Here is a 22,854-nt window from a genome sequence, read left to right as displayed (position 1 = left end):
ATGGTGTGATGGGGCTGACTCAGATTTCACCTAAAAGGCCTTGAAACAGGGAAACAATTAATTGTTTGTGGCTCCCCTCAGTTTGACCTCTGTCTTGGCTGAAACCTTGTTAAAGCTTATCTGTACGAAGAAAAATAATTTTTGAGAGTCTATTATTACTCAGAAAATGATTTTTTTTGCCTCCCCCAGTGGGATCGACTGAATTCCTTAAAATGAGAAAACATCAGCCCTGGCATTGCATCAGTGACTACAGAATTAAACTGAAAAATTCAAGAATCAAAACGAGAATCAATCCTCAGCCTCCAAGATGGATTCTTCGTAATGCAGAATTTAATAAAAATGTAATGCGGTGCCATAAAGTGAGTGATTTAAAATGCTTTAAGGGCGAAGTTCAGGGATTTAATGCATTGATTATCTGATTCTTAGTTGGCTGAAAACACCATTTCTTAAGAAAGATGTCTGGTCCCAGTGTTACACAATCCTGCAGACAGTGAACGTTGCGAGTTAATAGCATTTTTAATGTTTGTAGAGCAAGATACCCCATTGGTCCTACCTTCTCACTACCAGCAAGGTCGACCAGGTACAGCTTTCCACTCAGCTTCTGCTCTGTCTCCACATTTTCTTGTTTGATGTTTATCAGGAAGATGCTGTGACTCCGGGAACTGTGCTCATTCATGTCTAAAGAACAAAGTGAGGACAGAGGGGACTCTAATTCAGACTCATTTTATAAAATGTCATTCAACTCATTATTTCTCATAGACGGTGTTGTTAAGCGAGATGTTCACTTTGCACCTCATCGTGCATTTCTCTGCTTTGCACCTTAATATTGTTATACTTAAACCGGGAAAAAAAAATCTGATGTGAAGTGTCTGACAGTGTGAGTGTCAGAACATTACAAACTACGACTCAACAGAGTGACTCACTGGTGACAGCAACGTGACGGTTGGCCTTCCCTTCGTCTATCACATCCATCACTTCCTCGGGGCTTGTGACGAAGCGCTCCGTGCAGCCCTTAGTGAAAGAAAGAAATGTGCAAGCGTTCATTTGTGCTGTAAAGAAAACAAACAAACATCTATACACATATGCTGTATACATAGCATGCAACCAAAAACATGCTGTATCTGCAAATGAACGCTCCCTTAAGCTTCTTCTTTGCACACAGTTGTCTGCACAAATAAAAACACATGAAATCAAACAAAGATGAAAGAAGTTTGCCATTTGCTTTACTTGAAATCATCATCCTTTAACTTTAAAGCAAAAAATTGACATTTTGGGCAATAAGCTTATTTAATTTCAGGCACAGAGTTTCGTTGGCTAACGAGATGTAAAGATTGACAGCACTCAAAGCTATAACCAGGAGCCGGTTATCTTAGCTTAGCACAAAGACTGAAATAGGGAAACAGCAAACCTGTCCCTGTTAAACGGTAACAAAACAAACCTCCAAGCATATTTTGTTTTGTTTGTCAAATCTGTAAGAAAAATAAAGTATAAAAATCACAATTCTCCATTTAGCAGAGGGCTGTGTCTCGGATTATTTCTTGGCTTTGAACAGCTGCAACTCCAGGAAGTCGCACCAGGAAGTTAGTTTGGCACACAAACCTGTAACAAGGTGAACTGTTGCTTTTTAACTTTGTTTTTTGTATGGATTATACATAACAAGCTATAACATGTTAATTAATGATCTCTACAGAAGCTGGTAGATGATTTTGAGCCAGGCTAGGTGATTACCCGTTTCCAGTATTGGCGCTAAGCTAAGCTAATAGCCTGCTGGCTGTAGCAGAAACTACATCTACATAAAAAAAATCAGTCTGAATCATGTCAGACTGCTGATGACTCACCTTCACATAAGGAACTCTGTATTTGTCTTCATGCACTGACAGGTTGGTTTTTGTCACTAGGGTGTGAGGGAAAATAAGGAGAGAGGTCATGGTGTTACCCAAAGCATTATCTGTTTGTGCTGTGTGTGTGTGTGTGTGTGTGTGTGTGTGTGCAAATGTGTTTTTCTTTATTCTCTGCACAAATATATTCAGACCTGACTATGTTCCCTCTTTATATGTGAGTCAGACAGTGATGCTGTAGCTATGAATGTTTTTAATGGAACTGAAATATTTGTGCCAAAGTAGCACAGAGGGTAAAAAGATGCCTCTGCTAATGTCAGCAAAGAAAATACACATTTCTGGCAAAGCCACTTATTGGCCCGAATGGCTGCTTCAGTCACTTCACATTTGAAAGTCCTATCTTGTCGATGATAATTGAATTTCACCGGATTGCGGAGGCTGTTTTTTCCTTGGAGACTGTGTGCTTGTGTGTGCATGAGCGTGTGTCTGTGTTTGTGTTTTATCACCCTACAGTCACTTTTCCTCTGTGGAAGTTCCTCCACAGGGTGTTGTTCTCCGCACTGCCTCGATTCATCTCGCTTGCTGTTGACTCGTTTTTTGTTCGTAGCTTAAATGCTCCTCAGCTGCTGTGAACTCCCCTGCATACAGATGGGGGCTTTCACCGCCGTCTCTGGCTCGATTAAAGATGCAATCACAAGGATGCTGCCTACCTCAGGCCTCTCCATCACTTTACACTGGTTATATATCTCAGTGATAAGCCTGTGAACTACAATGTTGTGGTGCTACTGTGTGCACAATGTGCAAAAACCACAAACCTTATTGTCAGGAGCAGAAGAGAATAAAGGAAAGCATCCTGGTTATGTAATTCTTCAATTCAACTTAATCAATGAAAATGTCTTGAGTTTTTTTTTACTGTTATCATAACTTAACCATTATCACCATGGCAACCAAGTACATATTTTTTTGTTTCAGGAGTGTCTATATAGAAATATAGATGTATTTTTCATTTATAACCTGCAAAACATGTAGAAATAGATCAGCCCTGAGTTATGTCTGCAGTCCTCCCACCTTCCATCAATAAGGCAGGTCAGATCATGTGTAGCACAAGAGGTAAAAAGACAAAGACTCTAGTAAAATTGGGGTGTTTGGGTGGGTTTATGCCCTGGAAACTATGTCCTGGATGTCAATGTTACATTTTTATCTATATGCACCTAGCTATAGGGGTTTGAATTTCCAACTTCATACTTAGCCTGTGCAGTATTCGCAAATACAAGTTGTGTTTTCACTCTTTTAAGTCATGTGTTCAGTGCAGAAACCCACCATCCAGCAGGTCCCGGATTTTATCCATGTATATCTCAAAGTAGGAGACCTGCAGCAAATCAAAAAACATGAGGCAGTTAATTTTAGGAAAACCGAAGGGGAGAGACAGAAACAAGGAAGTGACACAGAGAGAGAGGGGGGGAGACAGAAGGGACGCTCATTGTGGAAATATGCAAAATGATGCTGCAGTAATCTGTCCTCTTCTGGGTCTGACGAGGTATTATCCTCCATTAGAAGACTGTGGTGTAAAAGGGAAAAAAAACCAAAACAAATATTGCGGGATTATCATGGTTTATATATTATGATTTATTGATGCTTGGCTGATTCCACTCAGTCCATCCATGTGAGGATTACATCACAGGCCCCAATCTGAACTCCCACTGAATGTATCAGAGTGTGTAAGACCAAAACTGAGCATGTACATCCCTGTGTGACACCTGCACCAATGTACACATAAACAGACGCACATTGAAATTCACACCGACCTTTATGTGGAATTCTAGGTTCTCATCCATGGCAAATATGTGCTCAAAAATGTCCTCTGAGATGCGGGGGATGATTCCCATTCCCTCTGGATCGTGGAGGTTCCCCTGCGAGAAGAAAGAGGCCAGATAAGAGCATGTCAGTGAAGAGCAAATGCAGACCCTGGGACGGATTAAGCAGGGAGAACAGTAAAAGACAGGAGAGCGGAGAGGCTTTTGACTTGAAAAGGAACAGGGTCCTTTCCCAGAGAGAGTTGTAAAGGAGGTTAGTGCCCACAGAAGGCTGGTAAAGACAGATAGTGAGCGATGACAGTGATGGAGGGAGATGTACTGTCAGGGCGAACAGAGGAGCAGATACTCTATAAAAAAAAAGGGGCGTGTGTGTAAGGGCATGTGTTCCACAGCAAGAAGTCTACTTCTTGAATTATTTAGTGATACTATACCTCCATGGTGTGTGTTTTTCCAGAGGAGGTCTGCCCATAGGCAAAGATAGTCCCGTTGTATCCACCCAGTACATCTAGAATGAGAGAAGAAGAGAAAAAAGCATGTTAAAGAAAGAAAAAAAAGCAAAGCAGAAAACCATGTGAAAATGAAGAATGGCAGCACGACTGCCAGACAAAGGGAAAACGTGACTAAATGTGACTCAAGCTAGACACACGGCAGACAAGCACCCAGACAAGGCAAATATCTTTGACCTTTGCTCCAATGACAGATCAAACTGTGCCCCGGAACGCCTGCGTGCACTTAGAAGCATGCGGCATTTAAGCTTGGTTAGTCGCTGAACAACCTCTGTGGTTGCACACAATAAACAACATTTACCTGCAGTGTCAAAGTCACCAGGAGGCACTCAGTGAAGTCCCAAGCATGTATATCTACATTATTCTCCCCATTCATCTGGTAGGAGCCGCAGCGAAAACAGCACTTCCTCACCAGTCGGGGTTATAAAAGCAGTGGCACGGCTGAATGTCATATTGCTGACACAGTCTAATAAACTCCTGTGGCAAAAGTCAAACATGGCTAAAGAAAAACACATCACCCTGAAAGGCCACCAGCTGACCACAAACTAATCACAAAGGCTCTCAGCTGAAAACACGAGGTGCCCTTTCTTAATTCTTGCGGCCCTCAGCTCGGAAACACGTCTTCTTCTGCCTCCACGCAGGTCACGTTGCGGCCAAAAAAAAGAACGTGACACATAAAAGAGCAAAGAATAAAGAATTTGACGACGAGAGGATATAAAGACAGCGGGAGGCAAGATGGCCAGACATCAGAGACCACCACAGAGGGAAAACACAGAAGGGAATAGACAGAGAGCAAAGACAGCGTGAGTGTGAGAGAAAGACAGTGAAAAGGGCAAAGAAAGAGGCAGGACAACAGAGGCAGACAGCCAGAAGAGGAGAGAATGTGTAAACATGCATCTCCAAAGCAGCTTTTTCTGGCCTTGCTCGCCCTCTCCATTGCCCTTTTTCCTTGACACATTTCAAATCACACTTTTCATCTCATTCCTTCATTTTGCTAAATGCCTCCCTAACCTTGAATTTTTCCCAACCCTGAGCTGCGATTCATCTCGCCTTTTTATTTCCGTCTTTCCTCGGCCTGCAAAGTAATCTCACACTGTAAGTAATCTTTCTCGCCGAATCAATCTCTTTTTCATGCTCCATCTAGAACTGGTTCAACCGAGTTCCACGCTCGCTTTGAGGGAGGCACGGAAAAAGAGACCCTAACCGGGCGAAAAGGGGGCAGACAGATGAAGGGAGATGAAGACGGAGGGAGGGGCGAAGGAAATAAGACTTGGCTCTCGAGGGCGTTGATTTCGTTTGATCTACTGTCTTCTGGATACACCAGTCCTGCTGTGCTGTGATAAGCATGTGTCTTGTTAATCAGCACGTTTTGAAGCTCATACCTGTAGGTTGTGTGTCTATAGAGCTGCTAATGCATCCAGTCAGTGAATAGAGCGTAAACCCAAGGATACAGTGATTCAAGATGTACTGGCTGTCTCCCTTTTGTGTCCCTCACTAATCTTGGACAACAAAAAGGCAAAAACAATGTGCACACGACTCACCTTTGACAATCTGCTTGGCACAGGCGTTGTAGACCTGTTCCTGGGAGGTGTTGGTGGGGAACACCTGGTCAAACACATACGACTTCCCCTGTGAAGGCCAGCACAAACACAGTCAGCTACACAACCGCACAGACAGTTTAAAGAAGGCTTCAGATTATTGTCAACACCTCATCCTCCCCTGTGACTCGCTGTAAAATCCGCCCTGGGAAGTTTGTGAAGCAGAGCACAAGGGTGTGTGTGAGTGTGTGTCAAAGGGAGGAAGACTTCACACATCGTGTGCATCACTAAAACATTATGCAAAGCCATATTGCCACAATACAAAGTGCCACATCAATATTTCCTTTACGCACAGTGAACATGCTTAATGGACCTTGTGTCCATCTGTGTGTTTTAGGCCTGAACAGTGGCGCATATATCATATCAAGAGCCCCATCTGTCTCCTTTGAGAGGTATGCATCCCAAGTTTGAGCTTGTGCCTAATTTTATTTGTGTGTATTTGGTGCTATTGCGAGGCGGTGGGTGTTTTGAATGAGCATGAGGCTGGGCAAAAGGCTGTGTGACCCCTAGAGAGACGGAGAAAGGGATCACGTCTGAGGTGAGGCCATTAGAGGCGGTGTTTGAGGACTTGAAGAGTGAAGTGATGGAGTGGAGAGGAGGAATGGAGAGGAGGAGGAGTAAAGCAGAGGAGCGCAAATGCGGAGAGGGTAGAAGAAAGTAGATGACCTGCAACCATGCGAGAGAAAAACACAAAGAACGACGGGGGAAAGGATGGAGAGACTGAAGTGGGTCTTGGGGGAACCCAACAGGTCAGCCGACCAGCTAACTATCAGAAATTGAACGAGTCACACAGCCAACCAGAGATATGCTAATTCGACACACAGGCTCGGAACCTTTGAACCAATTAATTAGCAAGCTAGAATTCAGCAGGAAAGCCAGTTCACCCAGATACTCAGTCAACCACCCAACCCATCATACTTAGCCACACGTCAGCCACATTCTGGTGATGAGAATAGTGACTGGGAGCATTCCAGTATCCTTAACACAACATGCCTCACTGCTAACGGGCCATATTTTATGAAGAGTGTGTGTATGGATGTATATGTGTGTGTGCAGGTGGGTGTACAGATGCACATATCCACACCCTGCAGACATCCACTGTGAGAAGCAGGCACTTCTCTAACCTTCACACTTGTGTTATATCATATTTTTTCGCTTAATTGTGTTGTGGCTGCATGACCAACTTTTTGAGCATTAATGGAAGGCTTATATACTGGAGTGTTTTTAGGTATTCTGACTTCAGGGGTGTACCATTTCTAGACATGTTTTCTAAACTCTTCCATGAAAGTTAGTGGCCTTTATCTTTTCTTTCTTTTTGTTTAATGCCATTTTTGTCTTTACGGTACAGAGAGACAGGGAAAATGTGGTGATAACATGCCACAAAGGCTCCCAGCTGGATTCACAACCCTAAACCATGAAACCACTGGGACACACCAATTTATTTGTTTAATTGTCGGAATCTGCATTTCGTCAAATTACATCATCATTTCAAGTGCGGAGGACGTAACAGAACCAGACATAGGACTCATCTCAGGTCCTGATCTATAATTAACCATAGAAAAGTGACTCAGCTATGTCTCTTTCATGCCTGTAGAAAGGACACTTATGGCTGTAAGTAAGGTTTCTTATGTAATCTGGATGTACTGTATAACGGACAGGATTTATAGATTTATAGTGGCCACAAACCAACAGTTTTCCATTCTATCTATATTGTCCTGAGGGCTGCAAAGTGAGTAGGAGCGCCACGTTATATAAGCAAGGCATTAAAGCCATACATGCTCCACTAGTCTGGTTCTATTCATGCTCCTCTACTTGGAAAGAGAAGATTAATTTTGCGGAGGGAGAAGCACATTATTATTGCTATTACTACAATTCAGATAAAACAAACTGTATAAGATTGAGAAAAAACAAAAGTTAGGGATTGAGACACAGTTTAGACACAGAGAAAAGAGAGAGAGAGTGAGAGCAGCTCCAACAAGCTGCCATACGTGGTGCACCATCTTGCATGTTATCATTTTAGATTGGTCTTAATATGCTCATCAATTGCCATGCTAATGCTTTTTACTGTTACATAATCTACTATGATGACAATTTCATTTTAGTCAATACGCATTCAATACAATTAACCAAGGGTCAAGCAATGGCTTAACCTACAAACTATACATGTGTTCACAAAAAATATATTTATTGTTTCAATTTATGGGAAATTATTCATTTTTGCTTGCTGAACAGAAGTCAGTGGGATCAATAGGAGGGACATATGAAGGAGAAAATTCCTTGTATACACACTACACATATTGGGCCAGTAAAGGTGATTCAATAGCTGAGACATCTCACTAAAATGGAAGGAGCCTTTGTCATACTCAAATAAAAAACTGTTCATTTTCAAGTTTTTGTACTGAGAATGTATCTCTTTCACACATGCAATTCCAACTGAGTCTTTAAGGTTACAGCTTCCCCCATTTAAATCTCCTTCAGTTTTTTATGGATAAAGAGCTGGTACAAGAACTGAGCAGCTCCATGATCATAAAGCTGAGTTGCTGAACTATCAGCTCAGCGTTGCAAAGGAAAAGTGTGCAACTGCCATGGCTGACAACGAGGCTGTGAGCCAGCAAAACGCTGCCAGCTTTGTCAGATCCTGGAGGTGAGCAAGAGGCTTCAGGCTGAAAAAAGCTGAGCTATTGAGGAGCAGCGTCTGACCTGCTCAAAGATCTGCTCCAGCTGAAGACCAGGGAGAACGAGGCCCTCCAATCCGAAATCTAGTCCCTCAAAGTCAAGCTGAAACCCTGCGACAATTTCAACGCAGACAAGCATGACAAGGCAATTGCCCCCAGGAGACGTCACCCCACCTTTGTGGATGGTTGTCCCGGCTGTTCAAACAAGAGCAACAGAGGCAAACTCAACAAACTTTGCATGTTTTCTACCTAGAGAACAATGAATATGTGGCAGTAGAGAGGCTCAGCAGTCGTGACTGCAGCCACACAGGATGCAGCTCTAGGTTCAAACCCAGACCTGGAGCTGCTTCCTGCCTCAGTGGGTTTACTCTGGGTGCTCTGGTTTTTCCCACACCACAAACACCTACAGGTCAGAATCATTCACCAATTAAAAAATGAAATCATTTTTTTTTTCTTGTGAAAGGAGGGATATAGTAAAATGTTAAGTCTGCCGCTAACTGATGAACAGCTCAATCTTCAGAGAAAATATAAACAAATACAGAAACACTGCAAGTTGCAGAGACCAACATTAGCCTGTACATCATATGCACATTATTTGGACAATGTTTCCGCTACAGTAAATGCTTTACATAAAAGCCATACAACTCTGGAGGATGCTCTAAACCGTTATTATGTCTGCACCAGCAGTCTGGGATAAAATACACCAGTAATCCCCTGCACCTCCAAGTATTACACACAGGCCCTGCTGCCGCTCAGCCTCTTAAACGACACATTCAACAACAACCTCGACACAAAATCCCAATGCACACAAATTTATCACGGCCTGAATAATAAGTTCTCTTCCGGGCTTTCAAGGATGGATTCTTTTGTGGTTTAACTCACAATTTATCATGTTCATTTTCAGTTCACAAGCACATTTATTATGTTGGTTTTCAAGTTGCATTCAATTTAAACCCTTTCATTTATCCGTCAGTGAAAAGCAAACTTGTCACAGTAAAGATTTGATTTTTTGTATGATCAGTAATCAATTACGGTAAGCGAAGATGAATGATTGACACCAAAATTTTGTTATGTTTTACAGAGCAGTAACCAGCATACACAACCAGGGAAGAAAGCAGAATAAGCATTTTGAAGGCTATTTAGTCAATCTCTGCAACACATAAAAGTTGTATAACCTTATTTGTGTTATAATCAGTGCTAACAAACAAAATGTGTTATTTTAGATTATTTCAATTATAGATTCAAATATGTTATTTCAATATATCTTAACCAAACCAAATCACCAAATCATTTGTATTTAGACTGGAATCAGTTAACTGCTACTGCTAGCCTAGCTACATTTGGCAGAAGATTAGATTAGCTGCTACTTTTTGTTGTTACTATTTCATTTAGCCACTGCCCGCATTAGCTTTAGCTGAGGCTAGCTGTGACTGTCTCACCAGTTAGCTTTAGCTAGTGCTGTCACTGCAGTTTCATATCTCTGTTTTCTCTTTTTGCTTTGTGTTTTTTTCTTTTTTTAAATACACATTTCTGTGGCATAATGTCATATTGTCAAAAAAAAAAACAGTTTCTTAGTACAACATTTCAATTTCCATGTATTTTCATGTGGTTCACTTGAAATGAAAATTAGATATAAGTACTGTCAGTGGCTACAGAGCAGCTCGTAGCCTAGTCCCTTTCTGTGTTGCCATGATTTAACATGCTGTAGGTATACTGTCTAGTTGATACACTGAGAGAGTGACATAGCCTGCATCAAGAAAAGAGTATTTTCATATCTGTCAGAACAGAAAAGTTCAACCTTGTGATGTTTTTCCACACTTTCTTAAGCAATATTTTTAAGGCCAATATATTGAGCTGATATACTGAGATTAAATCAGACTTGTTATTTCAGTCTGCCAAGATAAACCAGATGTTTCTGTTGTGCCACTCAGTGCTTCTGTTCTAACCTATTTTATTAAGAAAAGCCACTAAGCAATTCGTGCCACTCTTAAGAGCTGTGGCTGAAAATCAGGCATCACTACAGAGTACAATGTTGAGTGGGAGCATTCCCACAACGAGCTCCCACTTTACAGTTACAGCTTTGTGTAAAATAAATTGTTTGTGACAGAGGGTGAAGACATTTTGGCAGAATCCAAGCTTCAATTTGGTGTATTCCTCTTCCACTTCTTTATAAGGTGAACTTTTTTGCTGTTGTGTTCAAGTGCCGTAATCACAGCTGCAGGTACAAACAAGCTTCCCATCAGAAGTAATTAGGGCTGAGACTGTTCCCGATGAGCCATTTGTAATACTACACAGAGCACACATATGCAGAGGGAGGGGAGTCTGGAGGGAGGGAGTGAGGAAATCATAATGTGGTCTTCATTGGGGTGAATAAAATGAGTCAGTTATATAAGCTGGATGAAAAACAACCCCTTGCCAATCATTTGTTTTGCCAGCTCCACCTTTAAAGCTCTAATCTGCTCCTGTGCTGCATAAATATGATGATAGCATAAATGCACAAGACGTCCTGTAAGCTCTATATCAGCATGGCCATCTCTCAGCCTGTCAGTATGGCTAGGTATAGAAACATTTACTTGTTTGTGTGTTTGTATAATTTAATGGATGTCTTTTCAATTACGTGCATGCACACTGATGTCGAATGCTGAAATGGGAAGCAAAGCGCGTGTGTGTACGGGTGGAGATAATATATCAAATTATGCTTGTACATGCAGACATTGTTCACGGCCCTCAGCCTTGTGTGCCATGTCCAACACCCACAAGCCCTGTACAGCCTGCAATCTGCTGCCGTCTGCCAGGAGACAAAGAGGCGGTCGCTGGGTTGCAGGCAGAGAGGGAAAGAGAGAGAGAGAGCAGGGACAGAGCGAGAATTAAAAACTGCAATAAGCAACAGAAACTGTGAGAATCGCTGGCAGTGGGCAAAGAATAGCTGAAAACAAGGCTGAGCTGAGCAGGATGGCGAGGAGGGAATGATCAGTGAGGAGAAGTGATGAGAGTAGAAAAATTAAGACACATAATATACGTAGACGACAACAAACCGAGAGACAGAGAGAGTGAAATACAGTCAGGATGAAAAATGATGGGGGGAGGTGAACAACATACAAGGAAGAGAAAGAGGAGAAAGAACAGAGAGCGGTGAAGGGTTGTAGCAGCAGCTGTTGGATTTAGTTGGAGGTCTTCTGGTACACAGGGTTTAAGGCCCTTGGGGCCAAAGCGGCCCCCGTCCGACCAGAGGGCTTGGCATGGGAATCACAGACACATGCATGCAGCGTACAGAAACAGTGACATTTTGTACTTATGTCTTTTCACAAACCATAACATGCAATAAAACAACAGTGAAAACATGACACCCAAACAGACGCTTAGAAGGATCAACTTGGCTCAAGTGTGCCTGACTAAGCTAGCATTAGCTAACACTAATTAGCTAGTAGTGTTTGGCTAATTTCAATTAGGATAAAAAGCAAATACAAATAATAATGAGTATTGTATTCCACTTTATTTATGTGTTTGATTTGTTTTCATTTAAAATCTTCCATATGTAGGCAAAGTGCTGCTGGGAACTAAATGCTAATACATCGCAGTTTGGCTTGGTAGAATGCTAATATTAGCTAATTAGCAGTAGACACACTACAGCTAAGGATGATGGGAATGTCATTAGTTTTGCAGGTATTTGCTCAGTAACTAATTGAAATTCAATTCAATTAAAGCAACTGCAATGATTACTTCCAATGCTGCGCACATGCACATAAAAATGACAGTCAGGTTTTTTTACTTAAACCTAAAGCAAAGGAAACACCAAATTCAAATTCTGTTGAACTTCATCCTGAGGAGGGCATGAACGGAGGGCATGAACGTGCCAAATTTCATGGCAATCTAATAGTTTTTGTGGCATTTCACTTAAAATCACGAATATCAGTAGGATACATCTTTCGGGGACCAAATTTTTGGATTAGTCCATCTAGTAGTTGTTGCAATATTTCAATTCAGACCAAAGTGGTGAACTGACATTGGCATCGATAGAGTTTCATATAGTTTTCATATAAGGGTTTCATCTGCAAACTAAATGATTATAGTCTGGTTGATTAAAGGTGCCCTGTGAGGTTTTTGACCACTACTGGTGCTATAGACCACTGTCTTGATGAGTTGGTCCCCGCTCATACACCATCCACCCCAACCTTCAACCTTAACCTGTGCAATAATTACCTCATGCTACACCCACCTTTGCTCCTGAGAGACAACAGGTCTTAGTCACATGGCCACAAAAGATTGTTTCTCAGGAAAACATAGTTTCAAGTGTTTGAGCAATTGAACAATGCCTTAATTTTCTTGGTGAGGTACTGTAGCAACATCCACAAGAGAGGGCTGACACAGAATACAACTGCCTCTGCATATGGCGACTATTTGGTGCCTGCCAATACATGCTGCGAGGGAACAATACTTTCCAACACAAGCACACGCACGCACATTTAGCTCCCATTCAGGGTGGCTGAATTCTTGTCACATCCTTCCTCTCCATCTAGTTTCACACCAAAAGCGTCCCTCCCACTAACCAGGAGATATATAGCTATAACATTTTAAGGGAAGAGCTGGATGAGATGATAAGAAGATTAGGCATGTGTTCCTCCTCCTCCTCCACATTGATGGGCTGACAGGCAGGCGGCTGCTCATTTTTTGCTCCGTGGCTTCACGGTGGTTTGGTGCGAAAGCTTGACTGAGGGCAGGGGAGGAAAAGAAGAAGGGGTCCTATTTTCCCTTGCCAAATCCCGTGTGTGAGTCTTTGTCAGTCTCTGTATCAGTCTCCCCCACAAACTCATCAGCTCCCTTCTCTCACATTTGCACACACAAGCACAGTGAGACTGACTGAAGAGGAGTTCAGGCTGCCAATGTCTGTTCCATCAGTCAAGCTAATCAGGCTTCGAGCCCTAGATAACAGCATCATTAGTGATTCTTTCGACGATAGAAAAGCCCTCACAACTGCGAAAAACTCCAGTCACACAATATTACCAAACATTACTGTATCTCCTAATACACCCTGCTGACAAGTCTAAGTGAGTCGGCTGGCACAATGCCTCGAGGGCAAAACGGCTCGCAGTGCCTCAGATATACAGTAGTGAAGACTGAATGGTGAAACGTGATGGTGGTGGTGTTATTTTGGATTTTTTTTTTTTTTTGCAGCTATCTTGTACTTATCAAAACAATTTAGTAGCTGTTACTTAATTACTAGCTTAGGGAACCAAAGTTTACCGCTCAACATTACTTTCTTAACAGAGAACTAATAATTGCACTTATTTTTCTACGTCAAGTTTTTTTTTTAGGAAGGATCCACACATTGAAGTGGTGCAATTAGTCTCCCATCAAAGTGGAATACTCTGCATAATTCATCAGGATGAGTGAGGGAGGCAGGAGGCAGAGGAGTGGAGAACGAAGGGGAGGGAAGGGAAGACAGGGCTTTGTTAACTGAGTTTCAGACCGGAGAAAAAGAGCAACATCAACCTCCCTACAGACATTATGAGAGTGAGTAAAAAGGAACCACATCGACATCCAGTTGAGGAGACTGAGACAGAGGAACTGATCACGAGAACCACGAGATATGAACTGAGATGACAGCCAGAAAATTACAGAAAGGGTAGACACAGATAAAGAAAAGACAGCGATAAACAGTATTCGTTTATTTGATTCAGAGTGTGTCTGGAAAATGACAGGTGCCATGGTGGCTCCATCTTTTAGGCCTGGATATTAAGCCTCAGCGCTTCTTTGGTTTGCTTTCAGAAACTGTCAAGTCCTGTAAGCTGCCATTCAATGTCTACTCATGTTCATAATCTTACTGCATCAGGTAGTTCCTAATTTAAATCATTTTTACCCATTCCATCCATTATGATTTATTTGTAGCAAGTCCAATGTTCACTCTCTTTTAGCTCTTTTAGTTTTTGGTTTCCACCAGCTCCTGAGGGAAATATCTGGGTCTTCAGCTGTTAAATGCTCCGCTATGTTCACCAGCTGGTTGCTAGCCGTGACTGTCTGCCGTTAAGTGGTGAGCAGGTAGTGTACAGTGAATTTTTAGAGCTTTTTCACTGAAAACAGATGCGTGCTGCAGCCGAAAATGACACCAACAGAGCAGCAAGAGTGAACCAAAGCTGTAGAAAGTTGTGGGCGGACAGCTAAACAATGAGCTGAAACTATAAAGCTCAGTAAATCCAAGGGGAGCTGCAGATTCAGGTGATAATTCTCTGTAGGTTCATCACTGCATCACAAACAACCTCTCTCACATTGTCACACTGTCATTTGATGCATTATTATGGTAAAAAAAATGGCGAAAATAGCCACTTTACAGGAACAGGTCAACATTTTGGGAAATTTGCTTATTAGCTTCTTTGCTGAGAGTTTGATGAAATGAGGAGATCGATACTCTGCTGTAAATCTGGTGCAGCTGGGCAGCTCAGTGTAGCAGCACAGCCTGTGAAAACAGCACAACGGCAAGCCCTCTGAAGCTGACTAATTAACATGTCTTATTCGTGTAATCCATACAGAGCAGAGGCATAAAAGTGATACGTTGCTATGTGTGGGACTGCCGTGAGCAGTGCCTTCCTGGAGTCTTGTCATCACTATGAGGTTGCCAGACAACCAGCGAGATATAATGTGCTAATTAGTGACCTTTAGAGGTGCTGGTTAGCACATTTTGTTAACTTTGGACAGAGCCAGGCTAGATATTCCCGTTTCCAGTCTTAATGTATCCAATAATACACAGCTTTTAACATGTACGTTCATGACTCACTATCACTGTCAACAGACATTGTAAATTTCATTGTATATATTGTTTATTGCCTCATCATCCTTTGTATATATTGTTTATTTTATATTTTTGCACTAATGAACTTATTGTTCAGTCTTTTTGTTTTGTTATTTTTGGTCTTTCTTTCTCTATGCAAGTACACTGAGTGCCATGTTTAAACCGGAGTCAATTTCTTTGTATGTGCACACATACTTTATGCCAAGCTAATCTAATCGGATGCTGGCTATCGTATTTCAGTCAAGTATTCCATTAAAATATGGTAATTTTAAACATTTACAATTCAATGACAACTGAGCAAACTCCAACTGCTGATGAAGATCAAGTGATGAGGCTGAAAGCATCTACTAAACAGACTTTGAGGTGAAATTATTTTGTTAGATAAGTTTCGACAGAATTTGACTGCATTATTTAAGCAATTCTTGTACACCTTATGATTAAAAAAACATGTAACATTTGAGAATTGTTTACACTTCTCAAAGTGAGGTGTTGAATAAAGCAGGATTTTCGTATGGGCTTTGAAGTGCAGCTATTATATTGGCACAAGGATCCTAAACTTGTAGATAATACAGCCTCTCTTTATTGTGAGCTCAAGCACATATATCCACTCAGGAGAGGCCAGAACGACCTCTAACAGAAAAGCACACAGAAAATACCAAGTTCAAACACACTGGCAATGAAGATACTGCAGAGACTGAGAGAACAGACGTGGTTGAAATAGAGGGAGACTGAGGAAAAAACTTGTCAGCGATGACGAAGACTCCCCATCACCTAAGTGACACGTTGAATGTTCCACTGCTTGCCTGCAATGTCACATTTGATTGGGTCTCCAGCCTTTATATGGACTTTGAGTTATTTACGTAGTAGATTTATAGAAATCCTACAGAAAATAGAAATTAACCCTGAGAGAAATGAGTTGTCACACATGAGCTGGAATCAGTAACCTCAGCCTGCAGCAAAGAGCTTCGATTACAACCTGAGACAGTCTGAGAGCCCGGCTATTCACTGTCCTGCCTCTCAAAGGGAATATTTGATGTCAAAGGAAATATTTGATGTCAAAGGAAATATCTAAAATATTAAGGCCTTGAAGTCAACACCTCTCTTTTAGCCAGCATCCACCTGCATTCAGCTAAATCTGAGTACATGTAAATCCAGGTAAAATTAATTCACACATGATACAAGCTAACTCCTGACAGCAGCTTTGCCTCTGTCTGTGCTGCTTCAGCACAACAGGGAAAAAAGCCAAACACATTTAGCATTTAATACAGAGGAAATCAAGCCAAGTGACAAGCTTACCTTAAAAAAGCATTGTGCCGAAGTGCTAAAACATCTCAGAATGTGTAAAATAATCCAATCAACACTTACTAACACTGTGGGAATAGACAGGGCATCAATTTATCACAAGTAAAATTTTATCCGAATGTTTTCTTATTACAAAGTGTGCATGTTGCACCATTTATTCCGCAAATACTAGCACTAAAGACCCTCTCTTTTTCCTAGTGAAGCCATGTTTGGAAAGAAAGCTCTTAACAGAGCCATCAATCCCTCTCTATCAGTAATTCAATTTGTACATAAGCCTGTGAGCCAACTGCATTGAGTGAATTTAGGCGAGATGTAGTGGTCCAATATGAAATGATAATGCAGGCAACTTATAATGCAGCAACCACAGACATCTCTCGCACTGTGCCAAATTGAAATAGAGATTTTGTGTGGTCCTGGACCACAGTTTCAATTAAATCTGAACTCAGAGCCTCAACTGTGACTGATCCTCAAAAGCACAAGTGCCAGAGGAAGACACATGCAGTAATCCACCAACTGTGCCAACGAGCTGTGTCGCACCATTAGTATGAGCCCTGTTAATGACCACATGTGCCGGAGAATTAATAAAAAATTAGACCATAAAAGGGTATACATAAGCACACGTTTCTATGAACTTGCTGACAGCAATTATCAAAGTCAGGGAAGCTGGCGGCATAGCTGGGTGGAAAATGAAGCAATCCAAGAGCTAGTAGTGAGCAATGATTTAAATGTGCTATAATAATCAACAACACTGTTATGGGGGATTCTCTTTGTAATTCAGCCGCAACTAATGACAGAGCCATGCAGTGAGGTTATGTGGATGCCAAAAAGCCTCCAGAGGAAAAAAAAAAAGAAGTGAATAGGGCGGTGTCAGAATTTGCATAAAATGTAATTAATTAGCTCCGGGAGACAGAAGCAGTGAAGTGAAAGAGAAAAAAAAAACAAAAAACTGTGTTGTGATTATTGATGTACCTACTGGGAGCCACAAAGAAGCAGCATCATGGCTCTGTAGCCTGGAGAAGTGTTTCTAAAAGTCCGGACTGGGACCAATCCAAGGCCGTGCAAAGATTAAAATAAGCCCGCAGTTCATGTTTGCCAAGCTTTTCCGTGTCTCTTTTATGTCATGTATATAGAATACAATCCTAAATTAGATTAACCTAGATCAAAAACAGTAAAGGAAAGGGTGCTTAAAAGCATGGCTCCCCTGAGAGAGGAAGAACAGCGACCTAGAGGAGATGTCAGAGCTCTCAAGTGTAAGATCAATAAACTGAACTGTGATTAAAGGAAACAGAAGTCCTGTGCATACAGAAGGCAGGGATGCTCCTTTTGTCTCCTTGGGATTTCCTTGCTGTCCTATCACCACGCTAACATAGCACCAACTGCTTGGGGTCCTGGCGCTCGCGCTCACACGTGTGTGGACATGTGCAGCTGGTTGCGATGTACTGCCCTGCCCGCAGACGGCACACGGAGGGCAGACGTGGGGACCAGGCAGCATCCTGGGCAGGGCCGTGGCTAATGAGGAGAGGATGCTCCATTAACGCTCCCCGGAGCTGAAAGCCTGGTCGTCACAGCCCACTTCTGTCATGAAGGGAGCGGAATGGGCAGGAAGAGCGTTGACGAAATGGCACGGGCTTATCTAACCCCGGCATGTGTGCGCGCTGAGTAAAAATAAAGATGAGCGGGAACTGGCAGCTCATATGCTGTTGAGGCTGGCAGCTGACTAAATTGGTGTCAGTTTAATGTTAATATGAAGAAAAAGATGAGTGGGAAAGCTGGCAGTCCTTATTGGTATGGTCGTGGGCAGATAGATTATGTCCTTAAAGTCCATAAAGTAGTGTTGATTAGAATCCTGATTTTACTCTTGAAATACAGCCAAATTAATCTCAGCGAGTGTGTTTTTCATTTTGGAGATTCTCACATCTCTGAGCTGACTGCCGTGAAGTAAACCTCACCAAAGTCACTTGATCCCTCCTGATTGACAGGAGCTTCCCCCTTGACACCATTAAAACCTGCTAGCAGCTCCTACCTAACTTAATGAGACGGCAGACCGAGTTGAGCTTCTCCTCTCACATCTTCCCAAAATTGCTGCTGAGTCATGGGGAAATGAGCAGCAGGAACATAACACCGTGAAATACAGCTAGACAGAGAGAAATTCAGTGAAGCATGTATTGAGGAGAGACACAAGAAGACATGAAGAGGTGCACAAGATGAGGTTTGATCCCAAGTAGTAGCTCCTCTGATGGCGGTGTCCAGCGGGAGAAATGAGTGTGGATCTTGACCCTATGCAGCAATCCCATTACGCTGCCTAATTGGATAGGGTATGTGCACTGCAGTGATAGAATTAGAGCAGTAAAGCGTGCACTGGCACAGGGATGAGGGGAGCCCTTTGGACCTCCATTTCTGATTCTGTTTGGTTTGCAGACAGTTAAAGCCATTGCAAAGAAAAATCCGACAGGAGAAACAGCACCAGTGGAACTATAAATAACAAAAGGTACGAGGCAAGTAGATGATTTTACATTGCGCCCGCCATGCGCTGTCAACAGTTTGTTTCAACAGCAGCTGTTTTTCCCTCCTATTCTCTACCTTGGCCCCTAATCAAGGAAGCGATAGGAGAAGAAAAGAGAATCAGCTCTCGGGCGAGCACGTCGGGAAAAGAGCCGCAGCTCCATCAGAAACCAGACATCCTAAAAAGTGGCCGCTGATGAATAATCGTTTAATTTTTAACGACATTACATGCCTATTTTCTGCAACAGTAGCACACCATATGATGATGATATGACTAATTCACTTTCATTATCCCAGAAAAAGCTTTCAGGAGAGCAAAAATGCCTGCTTGTGGCAAGCGCAGACAAAATGATGAGCTTTAGTGCAGAATATACTTTACTATGTCAACCTTTTGACACAATTGTTCTAATCCTCTATTCTTCCTAAAGATGTAAACAGCATTATGCAGCTGTGAATACAGCAGAGTTTAACGCCCTGGGGTTTCTATAGTAGACTTGTAAGCACACAAGATAACAGCAGCCAGGGAAAGGTAATCCATAGAATTACAAATGGGGTGCAGAAAATAGAGAATCAATAGTTCTTTAATGCGCACATGTCAGTTGGACCTGGGTGGAGGAACCTATTTCATCACAAATAAGTTCATCCTCCTGCCATCTATCATGGCCAAAAAAAAAAAAAAATGCCTGCATATGACAATGGCAGGGAGGTCAGTGTAGAGGGTATGAAGGATGTTTTAAACTATAGTCAACACAATTACTCAGCATACACACATGAACAGGCACGCGCTCACACACTGAGGTTGAGTCTGACAGTATAATAACTGACAGTTTGGGTAACAAACACAAACAGGAGACTTTTGTTGCTGTTGTTGTATTTTGGTCCAAAACAAAATCAGCCTGGTCTTGCGCTGCAATGCAGGCTCAATAAAATGGGTGCTCCAAAATCTTGGACAGTAACAGCATGACATAGAATGGACTCACAGTTTCAGAGACACAATGACCTATAGTTGAAGAGACACTGCAGGCTAAAATCCACTCCGGAGGTCTTAAGCATTTCCTCTTGCTCGCTGAAAATTGGATCTAATAGCCTGTGTCAACAAGTTATGTCATGCTACCATACCCCCTTAAGTTAAAGTCAGCCCAAGCGTGCAGCCAAAAAATAATCACGTTGGTTTGCAACAACAGTAGCCAAATGAAGCATAAAATTATTTCATTTTGGACAAAGGGAATGAAAGAGCTCCTGTTTATCCAATCAAACCTTAAACCTTTTGCAGCTTAAGGAGATAACACAGGAAGTGATCATGGAGTGAAGAGCACAGGTCTGAAACAGAAGTTATTTCTTACAGACTCCTAACCCATATCTTATCATCATAATACTGCCGCTGGTATGATGCATATGCATACTATCTAATTTTAATAAGCCGACTCTGTGTATGGCGCTGACATGTGATCTCTATATGTCATTGTCCGGGAGCAAGAAAGAAAACATTCCATATCTTGCCACCTCCGAGGCAGCCATGATCACTTATTTATTCATAGAACTGAGTCCAAAGCGTGATTCATCGTGGCAGTCTTTTGTGCCTGCCAGAAGATTAGGAGGGACAATCTGGCCCCTGTGACGCCGCATTATTCCAGACAGTGAAATACTAGAGACAGCTGTGTCACTCCAGCGTGGAGCAAACACAAAGGCCGTGCCTCTGGGCAGTGCAGACTGAGTATGGTTATTACTGTCACACAGCCACTCAGCCCTGCGGAGCTCCACAGGTGGCCATGCATGTGAGATGAAAAAAGACATGAGAAGAAAACTAATAATAATGTGGGGTGTGACATATTGCTATTGTCATCAAAATTACTCATGGGAAAAATTGTGCTGCAGTGCCTGGAAGTGCTTCGAGGAGCTGCTGAGAAACCTGGCCGTGTAACTCAGGGCTGTGCAGCAAAAGGTTTACCTGTACTACATGTACAAATATCATCTGTCTCTTTTATGGTCCAACATTTCAGGCCTGAATGAGTGATTCTGCTCAGCACTCTTTGTGCTGCTGATGAGTTTCACAAGACTACTGTTAGCCCTGACTCACTGCTGATGTCAAGGGAATGCAGCATTGCACATCCTCTCCTATGGCAGCAAACTCACCAAACCTGAAGTCTCAAGTCAAGTCCTGAGTGTGCGAGGTGAAATACAAGTCCAAGTCACTGAGGTGACGTCTGCGTCCAGTCTCGACCGACTGAATTGAGTTCCTGGCACTCAGGTTGGTGCCAACTTGGGTCTAAAGCTACAGTAATCATATTATTAATGGATCAAATGTGTAATGTGAAGTGGTGGCCAAACTTTTTCCCTTGGAAGGCCAAAACTGAAACTTAATGGTGGACAACGTGCCAAAAGCACACATCTGTTGTAGTTTATTGTGTTGATAAGATGCAAAATGGTACTTCCCTTAATTGACTGGCTTCCTGCACAAAGTGTCAGTCTGCCTTCCGTGCTCAGACTGTGAAAAATAAATAATTAGTCATCCTACATATTTAAAGAGCAGACTCTGCTGTTCCCCACAGTTCTATGGTGTGTTTTAGCATCTTTTAGATTTTAGTTTTGCTGTCTCCAACTGCATTGTTCTGATTCAGTCTCAACGCTCTTGTCTGCCTTGATTTCAGCCACAGAGGGCATCTCTTTTCAGTTAAAAAAAAAGCTCTCATGAACTCACCACAGGCTGCCTGCTGAGCATCAAACAGCAGACAGTCAGACGGAGCCACTAGCTGGTGAACATGGAGCATCTAGCAGCGAAAGAGCAAGATATTTCCCTACGAAGTTCATGGAAACCAAAACTTATTGGACTTTCATCATGAGGTGGCCAGGAACACAACTCCCAGTGGATATTAATGCTGGAAGTAATAACACCTTTATGAGGTAGCTTATGGAGTATTATTTTAGAATAATTGGACATATACTGCTGTGTAGCTAATATTTCAGTTTGCCATCTTTACGACACTGATCTACTTCTGCTACTGCCGCACTGTGACACTAGACGTTATTAAAGGTATACAGTCTTGCTTTACGTAATCTCTTAGAATAAATTATATATATATATGCATTATATATACTGTATATATATGGCTAATGTAGGTTTTTTTGTAATTGACAGACGCTCATATAAAGATTTAGGGCAGCACATAAAAGGATGCAGAGTAAATGTTTCAGTTAATGTGTCTACTTAAAGTGCAAGTCTGAGTTCAACTCATCAAAATTCCAACTCAAGTTTTGACTGTGGCAGGAAAACACTCTACATTTTCTACCCACTCCCAACGTTTTGATGCCCCAGAGACGTTCCTCCATCAATTCAGAACACACCAACACAGCAGCTTCCCTTCCCTTCCCATCTTTAATCTCTCCAAGTGTCCTCCTGCCTGCCACCCAGGTGCAGCCGAACCATCACTCAACAATTCAAATCATTGCTTCTGTCAGTTAACAAGTTCTGGAAGGTGCAGACAAATGTGGGGCCATCAGTGCTGCCCAGATGCGAATTGTTTTTATCAACCGTCAAAATGTCGCTACCGGGTCCCTGCAGCGTGCCTGTTTGCCTGCCGGCCTGATATTTTAAATCCTGATCCAATCTGACGGCCACAGCATTTAAACTCTCAGGAGACTTTTTTTTTTTTTTTTTTTACAACTTCCTCTGAGCGTATTCCCGAGCTACATGAGAAATACCTCAGATGGAAAACACACAGTCTGACTCTACATTTGCACACCTAAAAAAAAAAACCCTTCCATCCTACACGCCTCCAAAATAATTACATTCACAGAGATGTAAACGCTGCGCATGCTTTTGTGATTACAGTCATCT

General features: G+C 42.2%; 1 protein-coding gene across 1 annotated transcript in view; it reads right to left on the bottom strand.

The window, feature by feature from the left end:
- Positions 1-22,854, bottom strand: part of kif5ab (kinesin family member 5A, b) — a 57,050-nt gene that overhangs the window by 32,376 nt on the left and 1,820 nt on the right. The window contains exons 2-8 of the mRNA XM_041953251.1: positions 5,700-5,787; positions 4,084-4,157; positions 3,644-3,748; positions 3,159-3,207; positions 1,839-1,894; positions 924-1,011; positions 554-678 (exon numbers count right to left, since the gene is read on the bottom strand). Coding sequence (XP_041809185.1) covers positions 554-678; positions 924-1,011; positions 1,839-1,894; positions 3,159-3,207; positions 3,644-3,748; positions 4,084-4,157; positions 5,700-5,787 — 585 coding nt within the window. The remainder of the gene's footprint in view (positions 1-553; positions 679-923; positions 1,012-1,838; positions 1,895-3,158; positions 3,208-3,643; positions 3,749-4,083; positions 4,158-5,699; positions 5,788-22,854) is intronic.

This window comes from Chelmon rostratus, chromosome 2 (genome assembly GCF_017976325.1).
Source record: "Chelmon rostratus isolate fCheRos1 chromosome 2, fCheRos1.pri, whole genome shotgun sequence".
NCBI lineage: Eukaryota > Metazoa > Chordata > Actinopteri > Chaetodontiformes > Chaetodontidae > Chelmon > Chelmon rostratus.
The sequence above is the reverse complement of the archived record's forward strand: the minus strand, read 5'-3'. Positions and strand labels throughout refer to the sequence as shown.